Source organism: Halichoeres trimaculatus, unplaced genomic scaffold (genome assembly GCF_033239565.1).
Source record: "Halichoeres trimaculatus isolate MK-OKI-2021-1 unplaced genomic scaffold, fHalTri1.1 fHalTri1_scaffold_3, whole genome shotgun sequence".
Classification (NCBI taxonomy): Eukaryota; Metazoa; Chordata; class Actinopteri; order Labriformes; family Labridae; genus Halichoeres; species Halichoeres trimaculatus.
This window is the reverse complement of record NW_027437181.1, coordinates 17,473,819-17,499,816: the sequence shown is the minus strand read 5'-3', so window position 1 is coordinate 17,499,816 and position 25,998 is coordinate 17,473,819. Positions and strand designations below refer to the sequence as shown.

General features: G+C 39.6%; 1 protein-coding gene and 1 long non-coding RNA gene across 4 annotated transcripts in view; one reads left to right on the top strand and one right to left on the bottom strand.

Annotated features, from left to right (window-relative positions):
* The window catches only part of LOC141787378 (uncharacterized), a 48,724-nt gene extending 24,981 nt beyond the window's left edge, over positions 1-23,743 (bottom strand). For all 3 annotated transcript variants that reach the window (XR_012598061.1, XR_012598060.1, XR_012598062.1), the window contains exons 1-2: positions 23,471-23,743; positions 23,110-23,215 (exon numbers count right to left, since the gene is read on the bottom strand). This is a non-coding gene — a long non-coding RNA (uncharacterized LOC141787378). The remainder of the gene's footprint in view (positions 1-23,109; positions 23,216-23,470) is intronic.
* On the top strand, positions 1,250-23,477 carry alx4a (ALX homeobox 4a). Its single transcript, XM_074665669.1, has 4 exons — positions 1,250-1,622; positions 16,384-16,703; positions 20,003-20,131; positions 21,021-23,477. The coding sequence occupies exons 1-4, from the start codon at positions 1,250-1,252 to the stop codon at positions 21,339-21,341; spliced, it is 1,143 nt and encodes a 380-aa protein (XP_074521770.1). The 3' UTR covers positions 21,342-23,477.
* Positions 23,744-25,998: the final 2,255 nt, after the last annotated feature.

The following is a 25,998-nucleotide window of genomic DNA, read 5'->3' as shown; positions in this document are numbered from 1 at the left end:
TTAATGGTTTTAATAATGATGATATCACTAACAAGAGACAGGAGTATCATTTTTAACAATAAAATCTTCACAGTAATAATGTCGGTTCAAGAAACTCAATACCTTAAAGGTAAAGAAAAAATTCACATCAGCAGTGGTTGTTTGAACACAAGCTTGGGGTAAATTTTCAGATATTGACGTTGATTTTTCGTTGCAGGATATTTTACTCTCCCCACTGTCTGAAACAGCTTTGGTGCAAATATCAGGCTAAAAAGCGTCTCTGGACTTCGCGATCAACTGCTTCATCAATGCACAGCGAAACCCAACGATGACAACGATATGTTTGAAGAAATCTCATAGATCAGAAAGTGGAAAATTAAATAAGACTTTAATGAATCTCAAAAACGATCGCTTAAATAATTAAAATATTGTGGAGATAAAAACCCACAACGTTAAAGAGGAAGTTTTGTTGCAAATTACCATCAAGTGCACGTTTATTTTTACATCATTTTTTTCTCCCCCAAAAGTCCATCGGAAAAATGAGGACACAATATTCCCCTACGAATTGAAATAAGCCCAATAAGGGATCAAAGTGTTTTTATTTATGGAATAAATAAACAATAAGATCTATCTAAAATTCATGTCCAGAGATTTTAAAAGCATTAAAAATCTTTTACAAACTCCTTCACAGTTTTATTCAGAAACACAGAGTTTGCTGTTAGAACACAATTGGCTGAGTATGGACGATTTGTCTCTGATGAACCACTGCGAATGAAGCGTAAAATTGTGCCCTCTCCGCCCCAGTGCCATCACTCATATAGACTGCATTCATAACCAAATTACATTAATGTCATGTGTTAAGCCCCCCGCCCCTGTTTTTACACACTTTTTTCTGTTTTCCAGCTAATAAACGCCCAAACCCGCTCTTGTCATCAGCATTATCACTTTGGAGAGGTCCCGAGAGCCAGCCGATCTCCGTCCCATCCTCCGAGGAGAGACGCGTTTGAGTAACTCTGCGCCAACCTGAGGGGGAGTTTGGACTGTTTGGTCAACGACAGTGGTTCCTGGAAAAGATCTGAATCGTTTTATAACCAAACCCAGCTGCGCTCTGGTGTCTGCGTGCATGTGTGTGTTCGTGTGTACGAGGTAGAGGAAGAAGAGAGGAGGGGGTGTCTGCGCTTCCCTCACCAAGACACAGCGAGAGAGGGAGAGAGAGAAAGGAGGGGAAAAAAGTTAGCTCTTTTTCTCCACTTGACTCGTTTTTTTAGGCATGAACGCCGAGCCCTGCGTTTCATACAGCGATATGACATCCATGGATTCATATTATAGCCCCTCTGTAGCGCCAGGTAGGGATCATCACCACCACACGGACCACTTTAGGACATTCCCAGCCTCTGACACCAAATACAGCCCAACTGCCTTCCTGCCCAACAAAGGTCAGGCGTACGGAGAAAAGTCCAGGAGCCCCTTCCAGCATCAGCAGCAGCAACAGGAGTGCCAGTCATTGGATGCCGCGGCAGCTGGGCAAGGCACTTTCAGCAAATACCACCTCTTCATGCAGAGGTCTTCTTGCAAAACACCCCCCGAGGAGAGCAAACTGCAGCAGGAGAGCGGACACAACGGAGCGCTCATTCCGTGCTATGGTGAGTGGAGGAAAACACTTTTAGCAGAAAAGTGGGGTTCAGAGCGACAGAGGACGAGTCCAGGATTTGGCCTGATTGTAATCCTTTATCAAAGATTTTCTGGTTAACACATCAGCAGTTATGTAATAGTATGAAGAAGTTTCCAGTTGCAGTTTTGTGGTCAAATTATTTCTTGACTGTGCTGATAAGTTTTTACATGCCGTAGTCATGATTTCACCGCTTGTTTACACAAAATCCGCAGATAAAGGTCAAGTGCTTTGGGTGTTTTTCATCACCACAGATGCGCAAAATAGCCACTTTGGTTTCGTGAATGCAGAGATTTATTCCCCAGAGATTTAAGCTCTTAAAAATCTCACGAAAGTACAAAACCATTCCGTCTTTTAGCGTGTATATCGTGAATTATTTCCTCCCACAAGTCCTCCGAGCGCAAAAAGCACCCTTCCCAGGGTCAGCAGCGGTGATGTGCGTAACGCGGTTAAGAAGAGCCATAATCTTCCAGACTATCAAATTGTCCCTTTGGCCATTAAAATTAAATTAAGGCACATTTAATGCGATAATCTGCATTACAATCCTTAATATCGGAGCTGAGTCAGACAATTAAATTAGCAGGTTTTCAGATGGCGCATAATATGAGCTCCAAACTGATAATATTTTCGTTTCATTGCGCACCCTGATTGGCTCCAATTAGCTTTAATTGCGCAGGGCAGCGCTGTAATGAGGGGATGATGAGGGGAAATAAAACTTTGACCCTCGTTTGACGTGCGGCCACTTTGAAGAGGCTCTTAAAACTTTTTCGTTTCGTTAGGATACTTTTTTTTGCCTTTACACGTGACAGCACCGATCCCTTAAATTAAACGAGAATCGTGACGAAACAGGCCAAAGATGCTTTTTGTGGACAAACTGGAGTTAGACACAAGCGCAAACACACACACACACTTACGCACACTCACACACATGGAAGATGTCAGAATTTTTTTTAGATTAAAACAAAAATTGTGTGAAGTGCACAACTCCAGGCCAAAACCTAAAGACAACATTTACGCAAACTCCGAAACATTGACTCTTATAACAACCCACAGTCACACACACGAAACTGTTTCAAATGATTGTATTTTTATTTAAGTGCAGCTAAAAAAAGAAAAATACTCTAGTTGTGTTTTTCAGCAAGACGCACGGAAGCAAATTCATTCCTGATGAACATCTTAAAATTTTCAGCGGACACTTCAAACGAGGAACCTCTCTACCATTATGGGTCTGTCAAAATAGATTTATCCTTTTATGAAATACAATCCCAAAGCCTGAGAGTTACAACTCCATTATCCGTCTTCTTTGACTTGCTCTTAAAGCGTGAATAAACCTCTGAAATGTATTGCTGGAACGGCTCGATCAAAACAAAATGTACAAACTTTAATGCAGCGAGTTTACTAACTTGTTTTAAATATGGCAGTAAAGCCCTCACCGTAATATCAGGAGGAAACGCAATTGATTAATTTCTATTAGGAGTAATCACGTATTTAGAAAGAAGCAAGCAAAGGAATTAAACAGGAGAAAAAATAATTTAAATCTCGTGGCTTTTAAGCAAAACACAAGAAGCCATCCATCCTTTTACCATGATGTGCTCACGCTGCTTGTCCCTTAGGTTACTCTGAAATGTTTGGTGGAAAGGCTTTGACAGTTTTTGGTAATCGGCCTGCTGAAAAAGAAAAATGGGCTTTAAATTCCCCTGAACATGAATCTTTGTTAAAACACAAACTGATCTTTTACAATGGCTGTTACTTTTTTATCACCCATTACCCCTAACATACATAAATCTAGACTTTATATTAGGCCGTGCAGTTATTTGTATTTTATTAGCAGTGAGTGAGTAAAAGAAACATTTTAAGCAAGTCTTCTCTCCTACACTGATAATTTAACACATTTTTATGATTTTTGTGTTTGATTTGAACGTGGAGATGAAAATGGCAAATATCACAGTTCATGTTTCTCTGGATTTTCAAAATAAAAAACGGGCCTGTTAGTGCTGGCTCTCAGGTTAACATTGATAATAAAGAGCCTTGAAGATTGTGACCGGATTCACAGTGAAGAGGCAGGAAAAAACATCTCAGCGTTTAGACAAGAGCAGCTCAGCATTAATCTGACTCAGATGTCAGCTCTTCTGTTTGCCTTTATTCCCCTGCACACAGTCACTGCCAGCTGGGACAAACCAACTTCAGCAGGAGAAATCCTGCTTTTGAATTTATTTCATTCTTTTTTTAACACCTTACATTACACATATTTTTAAAGATGCAAATGAAAAAAAACAAAAAAAACAAAAGCATCCTGAGAATTAAATTTTGTAAAGACTGGTGGCTGATTTCTTTCTGATTCTTACCACAGGTTGAAGTTAAACTTTCCTTTTACCTCTCCTACATCACTGACTGAACATAAATCGAAAGCAGAAGTAAAATAGGCTGGACTCACAAGCTGAGCAGAAATATGATAAATGATTCCTGATGTATTTATTGGAGAGTCCTGCTGTATTTGACTTCCTGCCTGGTCTCTTTCATCACACCTGCATTTGACACAGATGGTCTTAAACCATCAGAGAATGACTGTTTATTCTTTGTGGTTTGATGCAGCCAGTGTAAGGTGAAGTGATGACTGCTGTCAGTGCACGTCTGTCTAAAAAACATTTTCATAGATGAGACTCACTGCAAAGTTTAACTGTTTCTACTCGACAAATTGCCAATCATGTTACTCTGTGAATGTGAGCAGGCAGCTCCTGGAGCAAAGAACAGCTTTCAGCTTTCCCTGAGACTGACAGCATCGCAGAGAAAGAAATTTGGACTCAGCAGTTTGTCAAGAGGAGTGAAGTTAAACAAGAGAAAGAAATGGTCAGATGCCATCCTTTTAGAACAAAATCTTGCATCCTTTTGTAGAAGTAAAGACAAAAAGTGCTTAAAGCAGTTATGATAAACATGGCAGTGGTTGCCTTGTTGGATCAATCTATGTGAGACATCAACAGTCTCCTAATGTGAAAATCATTACAGCTTAAACACACCTGACCATTTTATTTGTCATTTGTAAAATCTGAAGCTGCAGTCACTTTTGCCAATAGCTATTATTGCTTACGGGAAAAATTAATATTTTTTAGTTGTGACCTCAGTTAAGCTGCCAAGTCAACAAAATTTTGGACTTCTTGATTCAAACTATTAGCGTCCCACAGACAACTACATTAATGTCTTTATAGTCTAAAAGCAGCCACCTCCTTGTCTTTGTGATCCTCCAGAGATCTCCCTCTTCCTCGTTTGATGTGTCCGTGTCTTCTCTCTGTGTCTGAGGGGTGCTGACCTTTAGCTCGCCTTCCTGCCCTCATCTGTTTGGAGAACAGGCTGAGCCTCCCTACATGCACACAGCAGAGAAAATCCATTGGAAACCCCCTATTTAAACTGTCTGATGTTAAAGCAGAGCACTGTGCAACATTTGGGATCCAGTTTGACACAGTAAACATTTAACGACGCAGAGACAAAGACAGGATCTGTTGCTGCTGGGTTGTTAAATTATGGGCCTAAATATGCTGTAATTCTGTCTCTTGTCACTTTTTGTCCTTCAGAGCTAATTATTTTATAGGGTAGTTACAAATTTGCACTGCCTGGTGCTGCTGTAATTTAAAATCATTAAGGGATGCAGTTAGTGCCACTTTAATGTGAGACTTGAATTTAACTCTGCAGCTCTGCATGTGTAAATATTCCTGCTGCAGAGATGTGTTCAGACAGTTATCCCTAACAAATTCAGGTGTGTGACCAGAATTTCCATCTCCTGCTGTTTTGCTCCTTCACCATCTTCAAACCAGTGCAGCCATTTCAGTCTCCCTTGTATTGGTAGTCTGTACTGATTGGCTGGAGCAGGGAGTAATGGGAACCAGCCACACAGACCAGACGACCGAGGCACATTTGACAAGAGTGGAGGTGACAAGGACTCAAGATCATTTTACCTTTTAGCTTCAAGTTTGGCTGAGCAATTTACATTAGGCTCAGTTTGCATGGTAGAGTGAGAGCAGCAGGGCGAAACGGCTCCTACAGTCCAGGACCTCACTTTGGTCTTTTAGTCACTGCGTCATGTAAAGTGAACAAAGACACAGACATGTGGGACAGATGGAGGACATGGAAGAAAAATCAGCATTCCCTTCTCGATGAACTCAAAACTATAGCTTGATCAAAATTTCAATTTTATCTTTGTTTATATTTTGTTTGAACATTCTGAAAACATTTGAGCAGAAATACATCAGAGGTTAATCAGAGCCCCTCCTTCGGTTGTATTCTATCAAAAATAAACAATTCAAAGACAGTGTCCTTTCAGGTTTTAGCTAAAGAAACTGTCAGTAATAACTAAACTGGTCACGTTAAATCTGTATTGCTTTTGAAAAGTTTGATAAAAACTCACCTGAGAATTCAGATCAACATTTTATACATTTCTGAATTAAACTAAAAAGCATAAACACAATAAAATAATTGAAAGGTAAGTTTTGTCTTTTTCAACAGCAAAATTATTTAATGGCAGTTTTTTTCTTAATTTTGCGTCACTTTGTTTAATATATAATATCTGATACTTGAAAGGTGTTTCAGTTGCGCCGCAAAGTGCAAACAGAATCAGTCATATGTTTTGATTCGTCATCTACATTGCAGCCAACCTCAAAAACTTGCAGGTGAAACTACAGGTGTATTTTGTCGAGTTATTTTCTGTGTATTTTACTGGTAAGGATTAGTGAAATCGTCAGTCTTGTTAATGTTTTTTAGGACATCAGCTGCATTTTCTGCTCTCAGACTGCTGTTTTGGTCTCTGGGTTCGTGCATGAAGTGCATGTTGTTAAGCCAGATCACAAGCAAAGCACAAATCATTTCATATGCATGCATGTGAACATGCACCCTCCTAAGTTTTCCTGTCCATATAAAATGCTTTAGGATTTTGATCAAGGTATGATTTAAAGTGAAATTATTTTGTGTTTTACTCCAACGTGTGTGTGTGTGTGTGTGTGTGTGTCTGAGAGAGAGAGAGAGAGAGAGAGAGAGAGAGAGAGAGAGAGAGAGAGAGAGAGAGAGAAGAACATTTTAAGGCGAGCTGCAGAGAGTCACAGGGGGAGACAGTGTGTGTGAGAGGTGATTTATCAGTCGTAGACTTTATGGATTCTTTCTTTTCACAGTCTGTGAATTTTGCACAGCCTGCTGAGATGGTTCCTCGCTCTGCTCAGTCAGCAGAGTTGAGTTTCAAAGTGCATGGCTACCTATCACACAGGCAAAATACACTTTATGTGAAGAAAAAAAAACACCACAAAAAAAATGAATGTGCTGATGTTTGCTAAGGTTCTGTCTGTGGGACACATTGACTGTCTCCAAATCACAGCAGGACCTTATAGTGCACTGCATGGGCAGTGTGTGTGTGTGTGTGTGTGTGTGTGTGTGTGTGTGTGTGTGTGTGTGTGTGTGTGTGTGTGTGTGTGTGTGTGAGTGTGTGTGTATTGTCTCGGACTGTTATGATGAATACACCTGACACCACAGCAAACAAGTACTGTGTGAAGCTATTCATAGTTGTGTTATTTGAGGCTCTAAAAGACAAGGTTGGGATTCAAGAACAGCCAGAGAAACTATTACGCATGAAAGAGTAAAAAGAAGCTTTACTTAATACTGTAAGACAGTTAAAAAAGTTATTTTTCTGTACAACAGTGGGTTGAACAGTATGTAAAACAATTTGACACAATAAAATAAGCTGTAATGAGCCTCTATCTCCTGACTGTGCTGCTCTCCTCAACTTTACTGTTTTGCTTCACTCTTACAGTCAACACACTGTCGTTATTCTGTGTAACAGCACTTCAAAGCAGATAAAGTGAGAAGGCAAAGTCAGCAGTCAGTAGTAGGGATGGTTGAGACCAAAACTGGAGCTAAAACAAACCGAGAATAGAACAGATACGTAGCCCTCGGAAGCTCCAATGAGGGCTGTTTAACTGGTTGCAACGTAAGACTGATATTTGTGCTTATGTGTCTACATGAGCTACGGAAGCAAAAAAAAAAAAAAGCAATACAAATGATTATAATTGTATATTTTTTTATATTATCTTATTTCTATATAGTAATTGTACATGCTCGCCACTGGTACAGGGAAAGTCTCAGACAGGTCATTTACTGGCACACTGCTGATTTAAGAATAGAAAGGAAATCCATTCAGAGGATTCATCACAAATTTCTCGGTACACATTACCATCAAAGATGTAGCGTACATGACCAAAAGATGTGCAAGATAATCGAAGAGATAAAATCATTGACTTTGTCCAAAAGTGACAAAACCCAAAACATTCTCAAAGGAGTTTTAACCGTTTTATGTATGAATAAGAAGCCTGAATATCGGCTCAAATACTGTGTGTTTAACCAGCTGCCCCACACTGACAAGAACAACTACTACATTAATGCAGGATTAACCAAAGAAGCATGAAGAAATGTAAATAAAATACTCTTTAACTGAAGTCCAAAAGTGCTGCTGGAAAACAGAATTTATAAAATTATTATACAATGTTTGCTAATAGTTGGTGTTTTGATCTAAAAGAAACAATAAATGGGAAATTTATCAGCCATATGTGTTTTAATGAAATTTACAAAATCAGAGTGTAGTAACTACAGCTGTCAGATACGTATAGGAAAGTGAAATATTTGCATCATTAAAATGCTGTAAAAATTAAATCTAGCGGTAGAACTGATAAGAGTGTGAGTAGAGCATGTGCATGTTAGTGAAAATGTAATTTATGACATTTTAATACGTGTGTACAGTTATTGATATGGTTCCCATCATGAGTAACTTGAAAGTTACATGAATCAGATCATTCTGCCTTTGCTTCCATCCATGTGTCAGCCTGCTTCTGTGTTTGCAGCCAAAAAACACTTAAGAGTTCTCCGCTGTCCAAAGCTCAATTATTCATCCCAATCCACATATTAAGACAGTAAAACAAACCCCCCCAAACATTTTTAAATAAATACTCTGCTCTCATGTTTTCTTCTCTCACTTATTCGGCATTTAGTTTGACAAAGTGTGCTTTCTCTTTCCTTGTCCAATCTGTCTCTGCTGTTTATGTTTCCCCCTGTTTCCGATATTCCTGTTTCAGTTTGAGTAACATGTTGTTAATCTCCCTGAGTCACAGTGTGGAGTGTAATTTATAGTGTTTCCTCTTAACACCGTGAGCTGACCCCAGGACTCCCAGTCAATAAAGAAGCAGGGAAGGTGCCCTGTCGCTTTACAGCCAGTTAAATTACACTTTGAAGTCGCCCTCTTGTTCTCAACTGTGAACTAATAGCTGTCCGCTCTGAACGTCTGACCTTCACCAACGTCACTTTGGCGCTTATTTCCACATGGGAAGAGCCTCAATAAATTAAAAACAAGGCGCGGTGGAGAGCCTTAAATCACTCCTTGTTTTCATTTTGAAGTCTATGCCAACAGTGACACACTGCGCTGTAAAAATAATTATAAACACTTTATTGGTGGTGTGTGAAAATGTAGACCTTTATACACACTGCTGTGTTTTTCTGCAGTAGGTGGTGGAAATATTAACAAGTTTAAGTGTCAATGACTGCTCAGCTTGTTGTGAAGCACTTTTTCTGTGTGCCATTTCTGCAAAACTTCCTCAGTGACTGCTTCACTCTCACTCTGCACAGACACTGGGAGAGAAGCTTTCTCCTGAATCCCCAGCTGCAATGAAAACAGGACAGTCTGTTGCAACAACAAAAACCATTTAGCGTGGCGTAATCACCTGTAACAAAACAAAAATAAAAACAGAGAGACTCAGATGTGATTATTTTAGGATAGGCTTCATTATAGCAGTATGGAGCCAAAATAATGAGTTTTATGTTTGATATTGAAAATAAAATTTGGCATTGAAAACACCATTAAAAACTAGAAAAAAGAAACATTTGTTTTTGCTGGAGGTACAAACACAGGTATCAATTGTTATATTATTTCATTCTTATACATTTTTTGCTACTTTCTGTCATTCTTTTGGCGTGGAGGGGAAGGTTACAGAGGAAGGGTTGACTGGTAGACTGTATTTAACACTCTATGGCTGAATCCCATAGGACTTAGAAGACCCTAATGTGTTAGATATTCACAAGATCACCTGAAGCTTCAAAACCACAAGTTAGTCCTTTCTTTCTGCGGTTGTTTAACAAGTGGAATGGATTGAAGATAGTTTTAAAATGATATAATAATCCTACTCCTGTACAGTTTGTTTTGGAGTTTCGGGTTTCTGCTGCTCATGTGACTGTGCCGCAGATTGATGTTGCTAAATAATTTGAGTTTCACCGTTTATAAGGCTTTGTCAGCAATGACATTGGCCTCAAACTCCTAAAGAGATCAAATAAATCGCAGAGATAGACTCTTTCTTGACCACGATTAGCCAGAGGTCAGCTAGATAACTCCAATGAGCTAACACTAGCTAGCTTGCTTCAGCAGACCTCTGCAAACCCATTACATCATTTAAAAATGTACTTAAATCTATTCCACTTCTTGATGATTAAGAGCAGAATAACTTGTGGTTTTGGAGCTCCAGGTGAACTGTAGATGTCACGCTCAGGGTTCTTGTAGGTCTGTGGGGTCCAGGCGAGTGCAACTGCGCAATTTGCAACCATATACAAATAATGTGCAAACCCTACTCTCCTAGTCCTTCCACCTCCACGCCAACAGAGTGAAATGAAAAAGTGTGATTAAAAAAGAAAAAACATTGTTGAAATTATAAACTGTTGTTATGAAAACAGTGACATCGAATAAATGAAATATGATTTGTATTCAAAAACATCAAAATGCACACATTTATAAAAATGAAATAATATAAAACATTTCATGTCCATATTTTTAACTTCAGCAAAACATTTTTAATGCCATTGCCTGTTTTGATGCCGTTGCAACTTTTTTAGTCATTTACACTGTTCAATGCCAATGTTCCTTTTTTTCAGTTTCAGGATATGTTCTTTAATGCCAAAGTTTATTTTCAACACCAAACACTAAAGTCATCATTTATGCTTTGTATATTATTATTGTGCAGGTTAAAGCTAAAATGCCATTTGTTTATTGGGAGAACTCTGGCCTGAGTGTTTTTTTGAGGCTTATTTCTGCAAAACAATTTTTTCCATGTCCTCCATACCCGTGGCGCCCCACAGGAGAGCCCACTGCTGTTCACCTTGGGCAGCTTCAGCAGAGACAGTGCGGATAACAAGCAGGAGATTGTCACAATATCCCACCCCTGCCAAAAAAACATCAGTGACATGTGATCTAAACAACGGCCTTTGATCAGTGAGAGGCCTCATGGATTCAAACAGCCTGACAGCCCTTGCCTGGTGGGGACTGTGGGCGCAGGCCAGGGAACTCTGATGAAAGTATTTATGCTAAGACTGAATGCAATTCTACCCATCAAACCTTAATGTATATGTTTGTCAGGGAACAGTGGGGCAATGTTGCAGGAGTTAGACCCACAGTGAGGCTGCCACCAAAACACAGCTGCTCAGCCCGAGACCAATTCTACTGCTGAGGCCAAACCCAGAGTTCAGCAAATCTGGAAGATGTGAAATGCATCAATCCTGAACTAGACAACGCAGACTGAATGATAAGACAGTTATGACTCTTTTTAAAACAAGCATCAATTTTACTTATGGACTTTTCGATGCACAGTTTTACATTGCTTTAGTTGAATTAGCCAGAAGGTGGAGGTTCAGGGATCACTTCTACGTCTGTACAAGAAATCTGAATATGGATCTGTATGCAACGTCAATTTTCCTTTTAAATGGAAAAATGAGTAGCCGAGAGAAGTATTTCACGCCATGATAATAAAGTGAAAGGAGTACCTTGATATAATTATTGAACACCGTGTTAAGCTGGGCTGGGACGATATGCCTTTCTCCCGATTTTTGCAATATTTAGTTAGCTTGTTTAACACCAGACCAAGTAAAGAAGCGGAATGATTTTCCCCAAAAATGCATGTGTCAGTTATTAAGATTTATTCAAGGGATCTCACAACTCAACTTTTTTTCCAACCCAACTTATAAACAAAAAACTAAAATGAAGGACTTTAATTTGAAAAACAAAAAATCTATTTTTAACAAAATAAATCAAAATTTTGAATTGTTAAACAAAAAAATCTCAAAACTCAAAAACTTCGATTTTACGAACCCTAAAGCTGAGGGTGTTATTGTAGCAAAATAATTGATGAATAAACCACGAGAGTTACGTAGACAATTATTGCCTGTGTCCCTGAAGTACATTCAAGGTCATTGGTTATCTGACATCTCTAACATTCAGTGGTGAGATTTTACATCTACATTAAGGGGCTGTGAGGAGTTCAAAAGTGATCTTGAAAAAGTCTCCCTGCCCAATCCTAATCAACCTAATCACCACGCCAGCTGACGAAGTTTAGAAATGAGAAGAGAGATCTGTGTTCTTCTCTGCTGAAAATGATTTCTGTGATTAATTTTGTAGTGATGGTGGACACAGGAGCCTAACTGTCAGACAGAAAGAGGACAGAACAGCAGAGGAAAGCTGAACGGGAGAGTGATACAGCCTGAGCTAAAGGCTAACACAGGCGCTGAGCTGTGAAACCACATGCAGCAGTTATTGTGCAGTGGTCTGTTCGAACTTAAGAGTCTATCAATAAAATGAAGAGTGAGGTTATGTTAGCTCTGCTTGGTAGATGGCTGGCAGGACATATGTATGGACGACTACAAAACTACTGTACGAACTGACAGTTTGCTTGTTGTCATGTTAGCCTACGAATATGTTGTAGCACTGGGCTGCTAGTAGTGCTACATATGGCCAGCTACAGACGTACGGTATGAACTTGTGTTTGCTTGTTGTCACATTTTAAACAAGAGTGCTAAGTAACTGTACTGATAAATACCTTAACTCGTTGCGTTGTAAAAAGTTGTCTTGAACAAAGAAAATTTGTTCCAAAACAAACACACGCCTGGTTAAAAGTTGCATTTTTTACGACAGTGTGTGTGAGACTCCGGGCCAGAAGGTGGCAAGGCAGCCCGATTAAAATAGATCCTCTTCACAGCAGCTTTGAAACAAGTTTTGCGTTTTGTAATGTTTATCTTAGGATTTTATAATAGTTCACATTTTTTTATCATCAGCATTTGAAAATAAAGTTAAAGCTTTTATGCCTGAAGATATGGTAAATTATACCAATTCAGCAATTTATAAAGCGCAGTCACTGCACACACTGACGATAATCCTGTTGACATTAGGGTCAAAGACTTCACAGTAATATAACTGCTAAACTTTCTCATTTGAAATCAGTGTATGTGTCCCCCTGAGAGATAGTGACTCCATCTATCTAGAGAAGCTATCCGTTCACCTCACCGTTCAGCACACTACCTAACATGGCTGTGAGCTGAGGGTCACTGAGTGTGTTTGTGTGTGAGATCTTCTGTGCTGACGGAGTACTGAGAATTGTCACAGATCTCAGATGCACACACACCTCCTGGTTCTGACTTGACAAATGGCTGGGTGCAAGGATGAAAATAACTTTACCTCAGACGGTGTTGAGGAGAAGGAGCATGCAGGGCTGTGAGCTGCCACTAGACTGAGCCAGAGAGAGCAGATTGACAGGCTTTGCCAAGCTGCTGGAGACCAAATGTTTTTAGATGTTACACCCTCAACACTGTGGATATGTACACTCAGAAAAATTTGACCACTGTCCACTAAAAAACAAAGCCACACTAAATATAATTGAATAGATTTAAATTACTTCAAATTTGATCAAAAACTATTGATTTGATTAAATAAATTGATTTAGATATACTTATAAATTAGGTGGAATTAATTCATATTTATTATCTAACTGAAATTGATTTCTATTTATTTAATATCTTAATGATATGGATTCATATTTACTAATTGTATGGGTGAAATTGAGGCTTTCTTTCTAAATATCTGCATAAGGATGATTTGGATTCAATAAATAAAATAAGTTACATCAACTAATAATTGGTACTACATGGCTTAAAATCTACGTAATTTTATTAATTGTCATTTTGTTGCCATAACAATTCTATGTTGAATCTACAAATATTCTGCCATCTGTTGCAAGCATTAACTGAAAGTCAGCAGGTAAATTACTATACACAAGATAATAGCAGGTGACCACTAATAATGCAACTTTGTTAACACATATATTTTCTGAATTTATAGGAATAATTTGTGCATACTTTCTCAAGTTAAATTAAAGTTCTTAAGCTTAGACAGATTCTTTGTTTAGCCTGTATGTAGGAGGTGTGTACAGATCAAGGTGAGATGCTAGTATCTGTCAGTAAATTTATTGGGTAACTCTCAGTAATGCAAAACAATGTTCAACTGCTGGAACAACATACACGCACGGGCGGAAATGTACAACAATTCAAAACCAAAGAGTTCCCTTTAAGTTGAATTTATCATTTTTTATGTTGTTGACTTTACTGATGAAATATAATTACAAAACTCTACTCAGTGATTTTCAGCGAATATTATTCAAACTGAAATAAGTAGAATGCAGAAAACATAATAATTGCGGCAAACAGTCATTTTTTTACATTAAGTTTCCAAGAATTTATTATGTGAATACTAATTTATCCTAGTCACACTTTTTAGAGTGTATTCATGCAAAGATGTGTTCACAAACTGGACTGTGCAGTGAGGGGCAGCAGCAGGACGAACAGAGCTGGCAGCTCAGACATAAACTCTAACAGAGACACGCTGTGGAAATTTATGATCAGAGAGCTGCCTGAGGTTTTACAGTTAAGACAGCAAGTGTGTGTGTATGTGTGTGTGTGTGTGTGTGTGTGTGTGTGTGTGTGTGTGTGTGTGTGTGTGTGTGTGTTTGAGAGAGGAAGACAGGGAGTGAAAGAGAGAGTATGAGATGTATCTGTCTGGAAATTACTAACCAGAATATTAACTGTGACACTGTTGCTGCCAGGTGACTTTGCATCCACATGAACAGCTTCAGCCACAGTCAGGACTGATAAACAATGATTGAGGGGTGTGTGGTATGCAATAAAACACTGAAACTGAACTTTGTGCCAGATTCAAACGATTGCCATGGCGTCCTTCCCAGCACATCACAGAATGAGCAACAGACAAGAGCAGCAACCTCAGTCTGGGCCATGTATTAAACATGCTAATAGACAAACACATTCACACACAGTCAGCAAGACACACTCACTGATTTCCCAACTTTTCTTCAAAAGGAGCAAGAAATTCTTTTGTTCTCGTCAGATCCCATAAATTATTATCCTGAGCCTAACAGCATTTGATTTACTGCTGAAAAAGTGACTGAATATTGGTTTTAAGTAGAACAGAGGCTCGATGAAAGTGTTCTGAAAGTGGGAATATCTCGTCCTCTTTCAACATCCGTACACATGAATCCCCCAGTGCACTGACATTGCATTAATTGAGAGCACATGTTTTTCTGTGTAGACATGTGAGATGTGTTTAAAATCTACAAAAACTTTTATTGACAAATGTGAAAAATTCTGTTTTCAATATAATACTGAAGGAGACACAGAAAACAAGCAGTGAAAAAATGGCTGGATATGGATTACTTTGTTGGAGTGCTCTATCATCTTACTCCTGTGAAGAGTGCACACATGACTTTAATCAAAGTACTCATAGCCTGCAGATGAAATCTTAAGAAATATTTGTGCAACTGAACGCATTTCATGTTTGCCCTAGAGCATTTCACCCAAATCAGGTTGTAACACTTGATAATTTTTGTAGTCGTTTTTGTTATAGTGGCTATCGTAAGTGTTCTGGTTCCAACTTTGAAAGGGGTAGTTGGGTTTTCTGGATGTGGTTGTATCAGGTACTCATCGATTGTTACAGCAAAGGGAGGACAGTAAGCTTGAGAAGAGAGGATAGCATTCTCTCTCAGGTGTACACTTTGGTTATTTTTAGTGATTTTCTTCAGAAAGATCAGTCACAGCAGTATCCTCGACAGCTAATGGTGTAATCAGATAAGACAAACGCATAACGTGAAATGGTCTCACACTTACTTTTAAGATGCACTTGCATTCAGTTCTTCTTGTTGACTAGTTTTAACTCCTGAACATTGTCAGCACTTGGTTTCCTGTTTGTGGACTTGGCCTCACAATTTACACCCCTGCACCAGCAGCTAACTGGAATCTCTCCTGCTTCCCAGTTAGCATGAAGACGTTTCTTCCTTTTTCCCTTGGTCTGTTGAGTCTTGTTTTCCCTCAGTAAACTCCCGCTTATAAAGACATCTCTTTGAGTCTACAGTCCGTGGCACGTCTTTGTTTCTGTCTGTATCTCTCAATTTTGAGTCTGGTTTGAATTTAGTCTATCTTCAGCAAAGAAAGGCTTTTTAATGTCTGTATTAGGACACAACTTGGTATGAGACTGTGAGGGAAGCAGAGTGGAGTTAGGCCTGTACACAGGATGCTCCAAACAAAGGGCTTTCTAATGACAAAAAAAGCAACGAAGTGTGTCCACTTATGCCAAGAATCATGCTTTAGTTGGAGTTTGTTTAAATTTGCTTATTACAGCTTGATACAGCTGACTTGATCTGTCAGGGTTGGCTGCCAAGCTTCAATTCAGGTTCTTTGACAACTCTCTCAATAAAGTGGCTGAGCTGATTCTTATGACCCTTACTGTTTACCGTACCTTCAACAACCACATAAAAAAAAAACTATGTGACTGGTGGTTCAGATTAACTTAAAAAAGCACAAACTCCTTGCCAATACTCATGTGCTTCCTGTTTCTACAGGTAAAGAAAGCTCAGGTCTGACAGACTCTGACTTGGCCCCGGACTCTGACCCACCCGTAATGGACCCCAGTTACCTGTCTGTGAAGGATCAGGTTGTGAAGGTGACACCTGACCGACCACCTGGCACAGACCTATCGAGCCCTCTAGACAAGGGGGATGGAGGTGAAAGCAACAAGGGTAAGAAGAGACGCAACCGCACAACTTTCACCAGCTACCAACTGGAGGAGCTGGAGAAGGTTTTCCAGAAGACACATTATCCTGACGTGTACGCTCGGGAGCAGCTGGCACTGAGGACTGACCTGACAGAAGCCCGCGTACAGGTAAGAAATGCCAAAGTTGAATACTTATATAAACTAGAATCTCCTGTGCAGCTAACTGGAAAAAAATCAGCTGATATCAAATGCACAAGGAATCAAAGATAGCACATACTGAGATCAAATAAAAAGTTAAAACTCAAAGTATTCGTGCAGTGACATGCCTGTCCTATTAAGAAGTGGAAAAGAGCGTTTGTCATAGCAGAAGACAATGTTATAACAACACAACCTCATGGATCCTTCAACATCTGCAGCCCTGCAGAGATAACGTCACTCAGAACAACATGAGCGATTTATCTAGAGATGTGGGAGTCGAAGGGAGAGCGAGTGGGGGAGTAAGAGCTCATAGAGGCCAGGGGGCCCACAGGGCTGAGGTTTTTGCCGGCCTGGGACTCATATGTGTAGACTGGAGGAGGGCAGACTTTCATCCACATGCAATGGACATGTTTGACTCAGTTGTGTGTCAGTGAGTTGGGTCAGTGGGCTTTTTTTGTACCTGAGCTGTTTGGTTTCCTGAATTTGTGAGTACAGTTTTGATGGTGTTAGAGGAGCCTGAGGCATACCAAACCCCTCTGGTGACCTTTTGGCCTGATTTACATACAATCTGCTCAGGACTGCTGTAATACATTCCAACACAAGTGAACAGAGAAAAAGAACTCCAACAATTTCTTTACATGTGTTTTTGTGTGTGAGCTCGTGTGTGCATGCATGTGTGCAACGTGGACTACCAAAGCCCCTGGCTTTTCTGTGTTTTTCTTTCATTAACATCCTGTTCAGACAAGAATGTGTCCCTGCTGTGGCGTCCAAAGGAGGTGTGAAACTCTTCCCAGGAGTTTTGAACAAGTTAGCGATATCATATTTGAAGTCATATGAGCACTGAGCATTTTTAAGGACCTTTCAAGTTTTTTTCAATAAATGCAAAGATATGTATGTATGCTTTAAGTCTGTCAAGTGATGGTGAGGTATTTGTTTCAAGATAAGAGCTAGATGAAAAACAGTATTTCACCTGATGAGTTGAAGCTGTGACCAGAAAAGCTGTGCAGTGAAACACAGGAAGTCTGTGCAGCCGCAGGGTTATAACTCAGCCCTGAGGCTCTGAGGGTATGCAGCTCTGCACCACTCTACTGCTCACACTATCACAGACCTGCTGGCTTCAGATGGACGCAGCTTTACAGGCCTCAGCTCTCCCAGCGGCCCTCTTAAACACTCAACTTAAAAAGATAAAAGACACGAAATGCGGAGTCAGTCAGAGAACGGGGGGCTCTGTACTCTGTTCAGGCCTTTCACACGCAAACACACTCGCAGCTCATGAATTCTGAGTCTGGAGTGATAAAAGGTGAAAAGAGAAGAACATTTTTACTGCTGCTGAAAAGCTGAATATCTTATTTCTTTGAACAAAAACTTATAAAAAAAAAAAAAAAAAACCCAAAATGCTGAAATAGTGAAACTAAGGATTGGGACACAACACCTCATTGTCTGACGCTGCTCACTCAAAAGAAAACACAAGATCTTCCAGGCAAGAAACCTTCAGGCCTGCAGTTGTTTGCTTTTTCAGACTCAGTCTTTCAAAGGGAGAGAGTAAGTTCAGATCCAAGTCATATGCACTACAGATACATGGGGGGGTCAAAGGTCAAGGGTCGGGGTTTCAACAACATCACATTTCTCAGATTTACCCTTCTGTTAGAGCTCAGGGAGCTGAGATTTCTCTGACATGTGGAGTCCAGCAGACAAACACAGGTGTCCTTATAAGCTTAGAGATAAAAAAAAATTGAAGAGAAGAAGAACAGCAGAAAAAATGGCTGATCAATTAAGCTGTGTCATTTTAAAAAACAACAAGACATTAAAATACAAAACATCACAACTAGGCTCATTTCAGAGAAACTTAAACTAACATGCAACAAACAAAATCATTGTTTCCCAGTTTATTACAAGTGTGTTGAAGGTGTTGGAAAACTGAAGCCAGGCTCAGTCTGGGATTTCTTTGGACTCTGGTATGGAGGCTGACATGAGTGACAGCAGAAGCGGGTTATCAATCCCCTGAGCCGGACTCTCACTTCAAAGTGTTTTCAGCCCCGTACAGCTCTCCTGCTGAGGCCGGTTTGGCATTTCTCTGCTCTCCCTCTCTGGGGCTGTAACATAAATAAAGCCTCATTGAAAGTCCACCAGCTACTTAAGCTGTCATGGTCTTTACCAATTACTGTCACAATGCCGTGTGTGCAACACAAAAATATGTTCTCCCTGTGTAATAGCCAACAGACTCAGCACTGAGCAGACAGTGAGAGGAGCAGAGCTGCTGATGTTCCTGGATTTTTTTCTTTTATTTGTTTGATAATCATGAAAAAACATTATTTTGGATGGACAAAGCCATGTTGTATGGAGTTGTAGACCTGGAGTGAGACAATGACAAAGAGGAAGATGTATGAAGATATCTTGAAAGAAGGATTACTTCCTCTGCTCTGTGTGCGTCTTTAATTTAGAGAGAGACAGCATCCTTAAGCCAGGAGCTACAGCCTCAGGAAATTAAAAAGGGAAATGCAAACAAGCCCCACATATATTCCTATCTCACTTTTGAAATTCCCATATTGCCTCCTTAGGTTGTATGAGCAAAGAGTAACAAATATAAGATGAGAAATTATGTCACAAAGAAAGAGATTGTGCTGAGTGATGATAATCAGTCCAGACAGAGAGAAACAATCAGCCAGGAGTTGTAAACACTGTTATGATTGGACACCGAGTTTGACAAAAAGCATGTCAGGTCTGAAGTCCATCAGAGGTAAATGTGTTTTCAAATGACTTTTACAAACTGATAGCAATTCAAACACAGTAACGCTTTCAATAAACACAAGAGTCAGATTCAGATGATGAGGAAGTGACTCTACAGAAAAAAAAACGAAGTTTGAGGCACAAGAACATTTACATGCTTGTTTATGAAGTCAAGGATGTGGTCAGCGTTTTAAGTGCACTGCATCTCATTTGTGTTTGTACCTGTACATTGTTAGCAGTTCAGTTTGGACAGAAGTTCTTGATGTACTGCAGATATGGGTTTGTTAATTAGCTGTACGCCTACTGGCAGTACTGCCTCACATCAACTTGGAGAAAAGCTTTGAAAGTAGAGCAAAGTATTTCTTTTTGATTTGGAGGGAAACTTCCAGGATTTAGGTGCACACTCCTGCACTGCTCTCCCTATTGAATGTTAGATTTTTCTCTTGGTTAGCAGTATAAGGAATGGAAATTCAAGGCCTCTTGTTCTCTGAGAAGAAATGCTCTTGCTGCTTTTGTGACATTCAAGCCTTTTCTTTCTACAGGTTTGGTTTCAGAATCGACGAGCAAAGTGGAGGAAAAGAGAGCGATTTGGTCAGATGCAACAGGTCCGAACACATTTCTCCGCAGCTTATGAGCTGCCTCTTCTGACACGGCCGGAAAATTATGCACAGGTACATAACGGGTACTTTGATCGTTTGACATTTTTAAGACCAATTTACAATAAAAGTAAGGACTTATAATTCAAGAAAACCAATAAATAGACCCTTTTTACGTTTTTTTTGACACACTTTGGCTCCTCTATAAATAGTTTGTTCAAAAATTAAAATGATGGTGAAGTTTGCTTTCAGCATGGCTCTGCTACTTCCTGGACTTTTTGCCACCTGCAATACAATTTCCAGTTTGGGATGATAAAATATTTCTATTCTATTCTATTCTATTCTATTCTATTCTATTCTATTCTATTCTATTCTATCCAACCGCCAGCACATTACCAAGCACACAGTATTAGTTTAAGGTACAGTGATGAGTTTTTAACTGGATAAGAAGGAGACTCACTATCACAGATGCCTCCGTATGACATACTAAAACAATCCAAACAGCCAAGGAGAGGCTGGATTGTTTCTATAAAGTTATTTAATTATTGGAAAACACTACTTACACATGAACAAGATAAGCAATTTTCACACAGGGGTGTCCATCAACACACCTCAGATGTTTCTTCCACAAGCTTTAAAATGTAACTTCCTCCATGTTTATTTTATTCTGCCTTTTCAGCTGAAATTCCAGAAGACATCACTGATAAATGCAAGACTGTAGAGAGCTTACTGAACACAAAAACATTCACTGATTAAAGCTGCATTACAATCCAATACTACATAAACTATGCATGAACATAAAGGACAGTTTCCAGATAAGTTGATGTACTCAAAAAACAAATCAGTTTCTAACTTTCTGAAGGACAAAATGACCAGTGAGCTCTAAAAATGTGTTTGATTACCTATTTACACAAAAGTCTCACATCTTCTGCTCTCTAACGATTGTCTCTGATCATTATTTCAGATCCAGAACCCTTCTTGGATTGGTGGCAGCAGCGCAGCCTCTCCAGTGCCAGGCTGTGTTGTGCCCTGTGACACTGTAACTCCCTGTATGACGCCTCATCCCCACTCTGCCAGCGGGATGTCGGATTTTCTTGGTGTGCCAAGCCCTGGGGGTCACATGGGACAGGCTCACATGGGCAGCTTGTTTGGAGGATCCCCTGGTATGGCAACCAGCATCAACGCTTATGATCTTAACATGGACCCAGACCGCAAGTCCTCCAGTATTGCTGCTTTGCGTATGAAGGCCAAAGAGCACAGTGCAGCTATATCTTGGGCCACATGATGTGTTGGTACCTGCTGGATGGGGGACGTGTTGACCCCTAAGATGTCTATTCAAACCCATCGTGGGGTGAGTGAGCGGGCTCTAAAGTTATAACAAAAAAAACTCTTAATGCAACATTGACTACCTTCATACGTGTTGCAATAAAATAATTATGCAAATACATGGATGGGTGAGAAGAGTATATTGATTTGATCAAGAAAAATGACACCATCATTTTTCTCAGCCCCTCTAGTGAGGGACAGTGGCCGCAGAGAGAGTAAGCTTTGTGCAAAGCATGATAGAAGTTGATGCTGTACTGTATTAAATGAGTTGCAGTGTGGCACTGTAGTCAAGCAAAGTCAAATTTCTAATAATTACAAAAAAGGTATCCATGCACTTATTTGTTCAGTTACAGATATTGTGTTTGTACAGTGCTTCCAGTGTCATTGAGTTTTCTGTTCAGGTGCTGTTTTGTTCTTACTTTATTATTTAATTTTGTGTGGTATGTTTTTTTCCCTCCAGTAATTTTAATAATGTCTCAATTTGACAAATAGTGCAGCAAGCAGCCTTAAAAAATTCTACTGTTCAAATATTTGTGCCCCTTGTACATATTATTCAGGGCAGCAGTTATCTGTGTGTAATTCAAGTTACACTGTAATGATACCACAGAAACCTGTTTGTATCATGTATATTTGTATAAAGCCTCTCAAAACTCAAAGAAAACATATCAGTTGCTGAAAAAGTTTGAAGTGGTCTAACCCTCTAACATTTAGAAGTCAAACAGATGAAATGTGGTTTGTTTAAGTGTGGTTGGCAAGAAATCCACCTGTCACACTGACTCAGCCTGCTAATGGCCCCAGAGAGGTAGGGATGGAGAAGGAAGTGGAGTGTAGGAGTACGAGAGGGGCACAGCAGGCCTGCTGCTTTCAGGGCTGAAGAGCCTGGGAGCGCCAGCCTCACAACAGAGCTAGCTCTGTTTCAGAGAGGACAGAGTCCAAGTGGACATGACTGTGCCCCTTACCATTTCCAGTCTCATGGGTTTCAGAGAGAAGTGCCTACTAGTCAGTCATTCTGCCAGAAATAACACTAAAACCTGCAGCAGCTACCTTTGAAACAGTGGAAACTGTAGGAGACTACACAGTGTGTGTTGATACTCTGAAACACTAAAGGATGTCATTGTTCGGCAGCTTTTTCTGGATTTTGACATGGCTATGTTAAGCTGCATTGGCACAAGCATTATTTAATTTCTTCCTTTTTTTGTTGTTGAAAAAAATCCTGAGATGCCATCACCTACAGGAAAGCAGAATAACCTCTTCAACCTTTATCACATTTCAGTCAGATATGGACATATCCTCCTGTGCCTTACTGAAAGCCATCATCTGATGTGCAAGAATTTTCCATCCTTAATCAGCGTGGTTCTGTTAACATATCATATCAGGTAAAGAGTACTTCAAACATAAATCTCAGTTACGCTGTATGACAATCATAGATTGTATGAAAATACATTATAATTGGTGAGGAAGCAAAAAAAGTCAAGGGGGCATTTCAGCCTAATCATTATAAGCCAAAGAAAGGGACTGCTGACCCAGGCCCCAGATTCACCGTGTGTCAGTAGTTTTCAGTCAGGCGGTATTATGTAGTGTTGTGGACGTAAGTTTAAGCAGAAGTGGTTAACTATGATGCATTGCATTATGATAGACTGAATTATTTAGAGCTGAAGCAAACGGTTTTTGATGCTATAAACCAGAGGAAAATATCGTTTTCTAATAGACAAAGCAGAATAACTTACCAAGAAATTAAGTGCACGTGGGGTGATGGTGGCTGAGCCGTTGAAGCGCGTGCCCGTGTACAGCTGGTCCTCCCTTTCCAAACAAGGTGAAAATGTCCGAAATTAACTAAAAAGAAAAAGAATTCATAAATACACAAAGCAGGCATAATCAAAATTACAAAAGCCAATTACAATTTTATTTTAACTTCGCCTTAATTTTCATTTCATTTCACTGTGTCTGTAGGAGTAGGGGTAGGAGTGAATCATCAATCGCTAAATATTTTAGCTCAAAAATGATTCAAATTCATTACAAACAACATTCCTGCTAGCCAGCATTCAGGTGCACAGTACGTAACAAATGTAGCTCAAAACAATAACTTACATCAGTGATGCTAGTTGTCCTGAGAGCATTTACTTTCTTCTTCGTTGGTCTGTTTCAGAATGTGAGCAGTTAGCATCAACGCTGTTTGGTTTTGCTGTGTGCCACTGGTCCGATGAATTCCCCTTGTTTTTATGGTCAAAAAACACAAACTTGGCTCATAATTAGCACAAACCCATTGTACTTAGCCGGTTATATTTCACTCCACTCGTTTTTTCGGAACTGACCAACTAACCAGAGACTTTTGTCCTACCAGTTGCATGTAAAGCAAGGGGTTCAAAGGTCATCATCACGAGCGTCACTGGAGCGTCGTTACGTAAATATAAGGTATTATTATTATTATTATTATTATTATTATTATTATTATTATTATTATTATGAGCTAACTCCAAACATCTCTACAGAATCCAAAATGGCACAGGAGAAGGCAATATTTCAGCATTTTGGTTTCTAAGGTTTCTAAAATCGGCAAGCTGCTCTACAACAAGCTGTGTGCCCTCTGCACTGATCCAGCAGTTAAATGTTCATACTGTTGACACCATCATAGTGTTAAATACTTAATAGAATAGCGTGAAACTGAGTTTAGGTTTAATTCAACAGTATCAGGGAGCAGGTGACAGAAAAGGTTTATCCTATAGAATAAAAGTTTTATCCACTCCATGCTGATTTTGTCAATAGCAAGAAATAAAGCCTGTTTTGTGTTAACTAAGTTGGCCTGTAACAACCAGCAATGAGTCCCACCTCTAGCAAAAACAATATTGATAATCATATTCATATCTTTATTCAAATATTCAAATCATCCTTTATTTAATTTTTTATTTTCTAATTATTTTTTGGTTGTGGCAGCTGATTCCTTTGGGGCCAGAAATAGAAAATGGGATTTAATGATAAGGTTATACATCTTAATCCTTTGTTTTGAAAGACTCGATTTAGGCCTTAAGCATCATAAAAGCTTTCATGATTCTGAAAAGCAAACCTGATACTTGAAGTGCACCTTCAGGCAGCGTATCCATTTCTAATTCTCTAACCTGAACCACATTCACTATCCTTCTGGGCCATGAAGCAGTGTGCAGGCTGTAACCTGTCAACAGATAGGGTCACTTCAGAATCCCTGAAAGTACATCCAGTCTCACTCTCCAGTACAAATCCAAGGCATGTGTATGATCCTAGCTGAGAGTACATATCTAAAAAACTTATGGGTTTTCCTGCTAATGTGGACTAGGGGCCCCCTGTGCTGTAGCTAAGGGGTTGGACTGAGGGCGAGCTGTGAGGGCGTCTGCTGTGTTCCGGTGTTCTGGGAAAAGGACAGTGCACACAGCTGCGCTCAGGGGGTAAATGCAAAACAAACATGCCTCACACATGCTTCCCCCTCAGCTGTCATGGCTCTGCTTTCAAAGATTCAACCCCCTCCTCCTTTGCGTAGCCCACCTCTCCACACACACATAGACACTGCACTGAGCCTCTCCCTCAGCTCACTTCCACTATGTCCAGTCAGGGTCTGAGGCACAGCCGCATGGCCAACCCAGGAAGGCTTTTTAATTAACACTGAGCCATTTGGAGGCTGTGGACTGCAGTATTGTGTGTCAGGACTGACAGCCCCGTCTGTCTTCTGCTTAGTTTTGTGCAGACACAGTGCTCACAGACAAGCTAGCATTCAGTTGCTCAGGTTTACACAATGCATCTCAACACCCCCACTTAAGCTCAATGATTAGCAGAAACATCTTAATTCAAAGAATCATCAAGGACTGTTCAAGATCAGCCTTCATAACAAGCCTCTTCTCTTCCTCCTGTGTGCTGTGTAACTTCACCCCTGAGTGATGAAACCATCCATTTTCTCATTATCTAATACTACTGAAGTAAGGCCACCAGTACAGGAGTAAATAGATGATAGGTATGTGTGCTGTTGTGTGCGTGCAAATTTTTGGGCATGCAAAATTAGAAAGGTTACTAATTAGATGTGTTTTATTTTGAGTGTATGGTTTTTGATTTTGTGATGAATTGTATTCAAAGAGTTGTGTTTGAACATTTTTTTTCTCCCCAACATGTAATTCTTACAAGTTTCAAATGCTTTTTTTTCTTGTGGCTTTAAGCTGTCTTCAAAATTGAGTGTATGGATTTACTCATGCTTGCGTTATGTTTTGTGTGGGATTAAAGTACAATAAGTTATTGCACTTAGACTTGGTGTTTATCTAATTTGTCAAAAAATCAAGTAGTTTTGTGGGAAGGTAAAAGTAAAATCTAACATAAGATTTTTTTATGCAAATTACTGTCTCTCCCTTTCAGCTCTACAGCAGACTTGTGCCAAATCACACAGACAACACGACAGCTTTTCACCTCTAAGTAAGTTTGGATCATTTAAATCAAGTCACCGTGGATGATAAAGGACAGCGTTTGTGGTCCACTGTCTTTCTAAAAACCAAAAACAATAAAGTTTGAGCATCTTATTCCATTTTACAATCCTGCCATAATATTGTGGCATCATTCAAGTCACATTCTTGAATCCCCACACGTTTCAGTCCCTTTGAAGGGAC

What these genes read in the sequence shown, in the direction of transcription:
- alx4a (XM_074665669.1), top strand. Translation starts at nt 1,250, where the DNA reads ATGAACGCCGAGCCCTGCGTTTCATACAGCGATATGACATCCATGGAT. An exon ending in AGCGCTCATTCCGTGCTATG is followed by an intron (nt 1,623 to 16,383) that starts GTGAGTGGAGGA and finishes CTGTTTCTACAG; the next exon opens with GTAAAGAAAGCTCAGGTCTG. An exon ending in TGACAGAAGCCCGCGTACAG is followed by an intron (nt 16,704 to 20,002) that starts GTAAGAAATGCC and finishes TTCTTTCTACAG; the next exon opens with GTTTGGTTTCAGAATCGACG.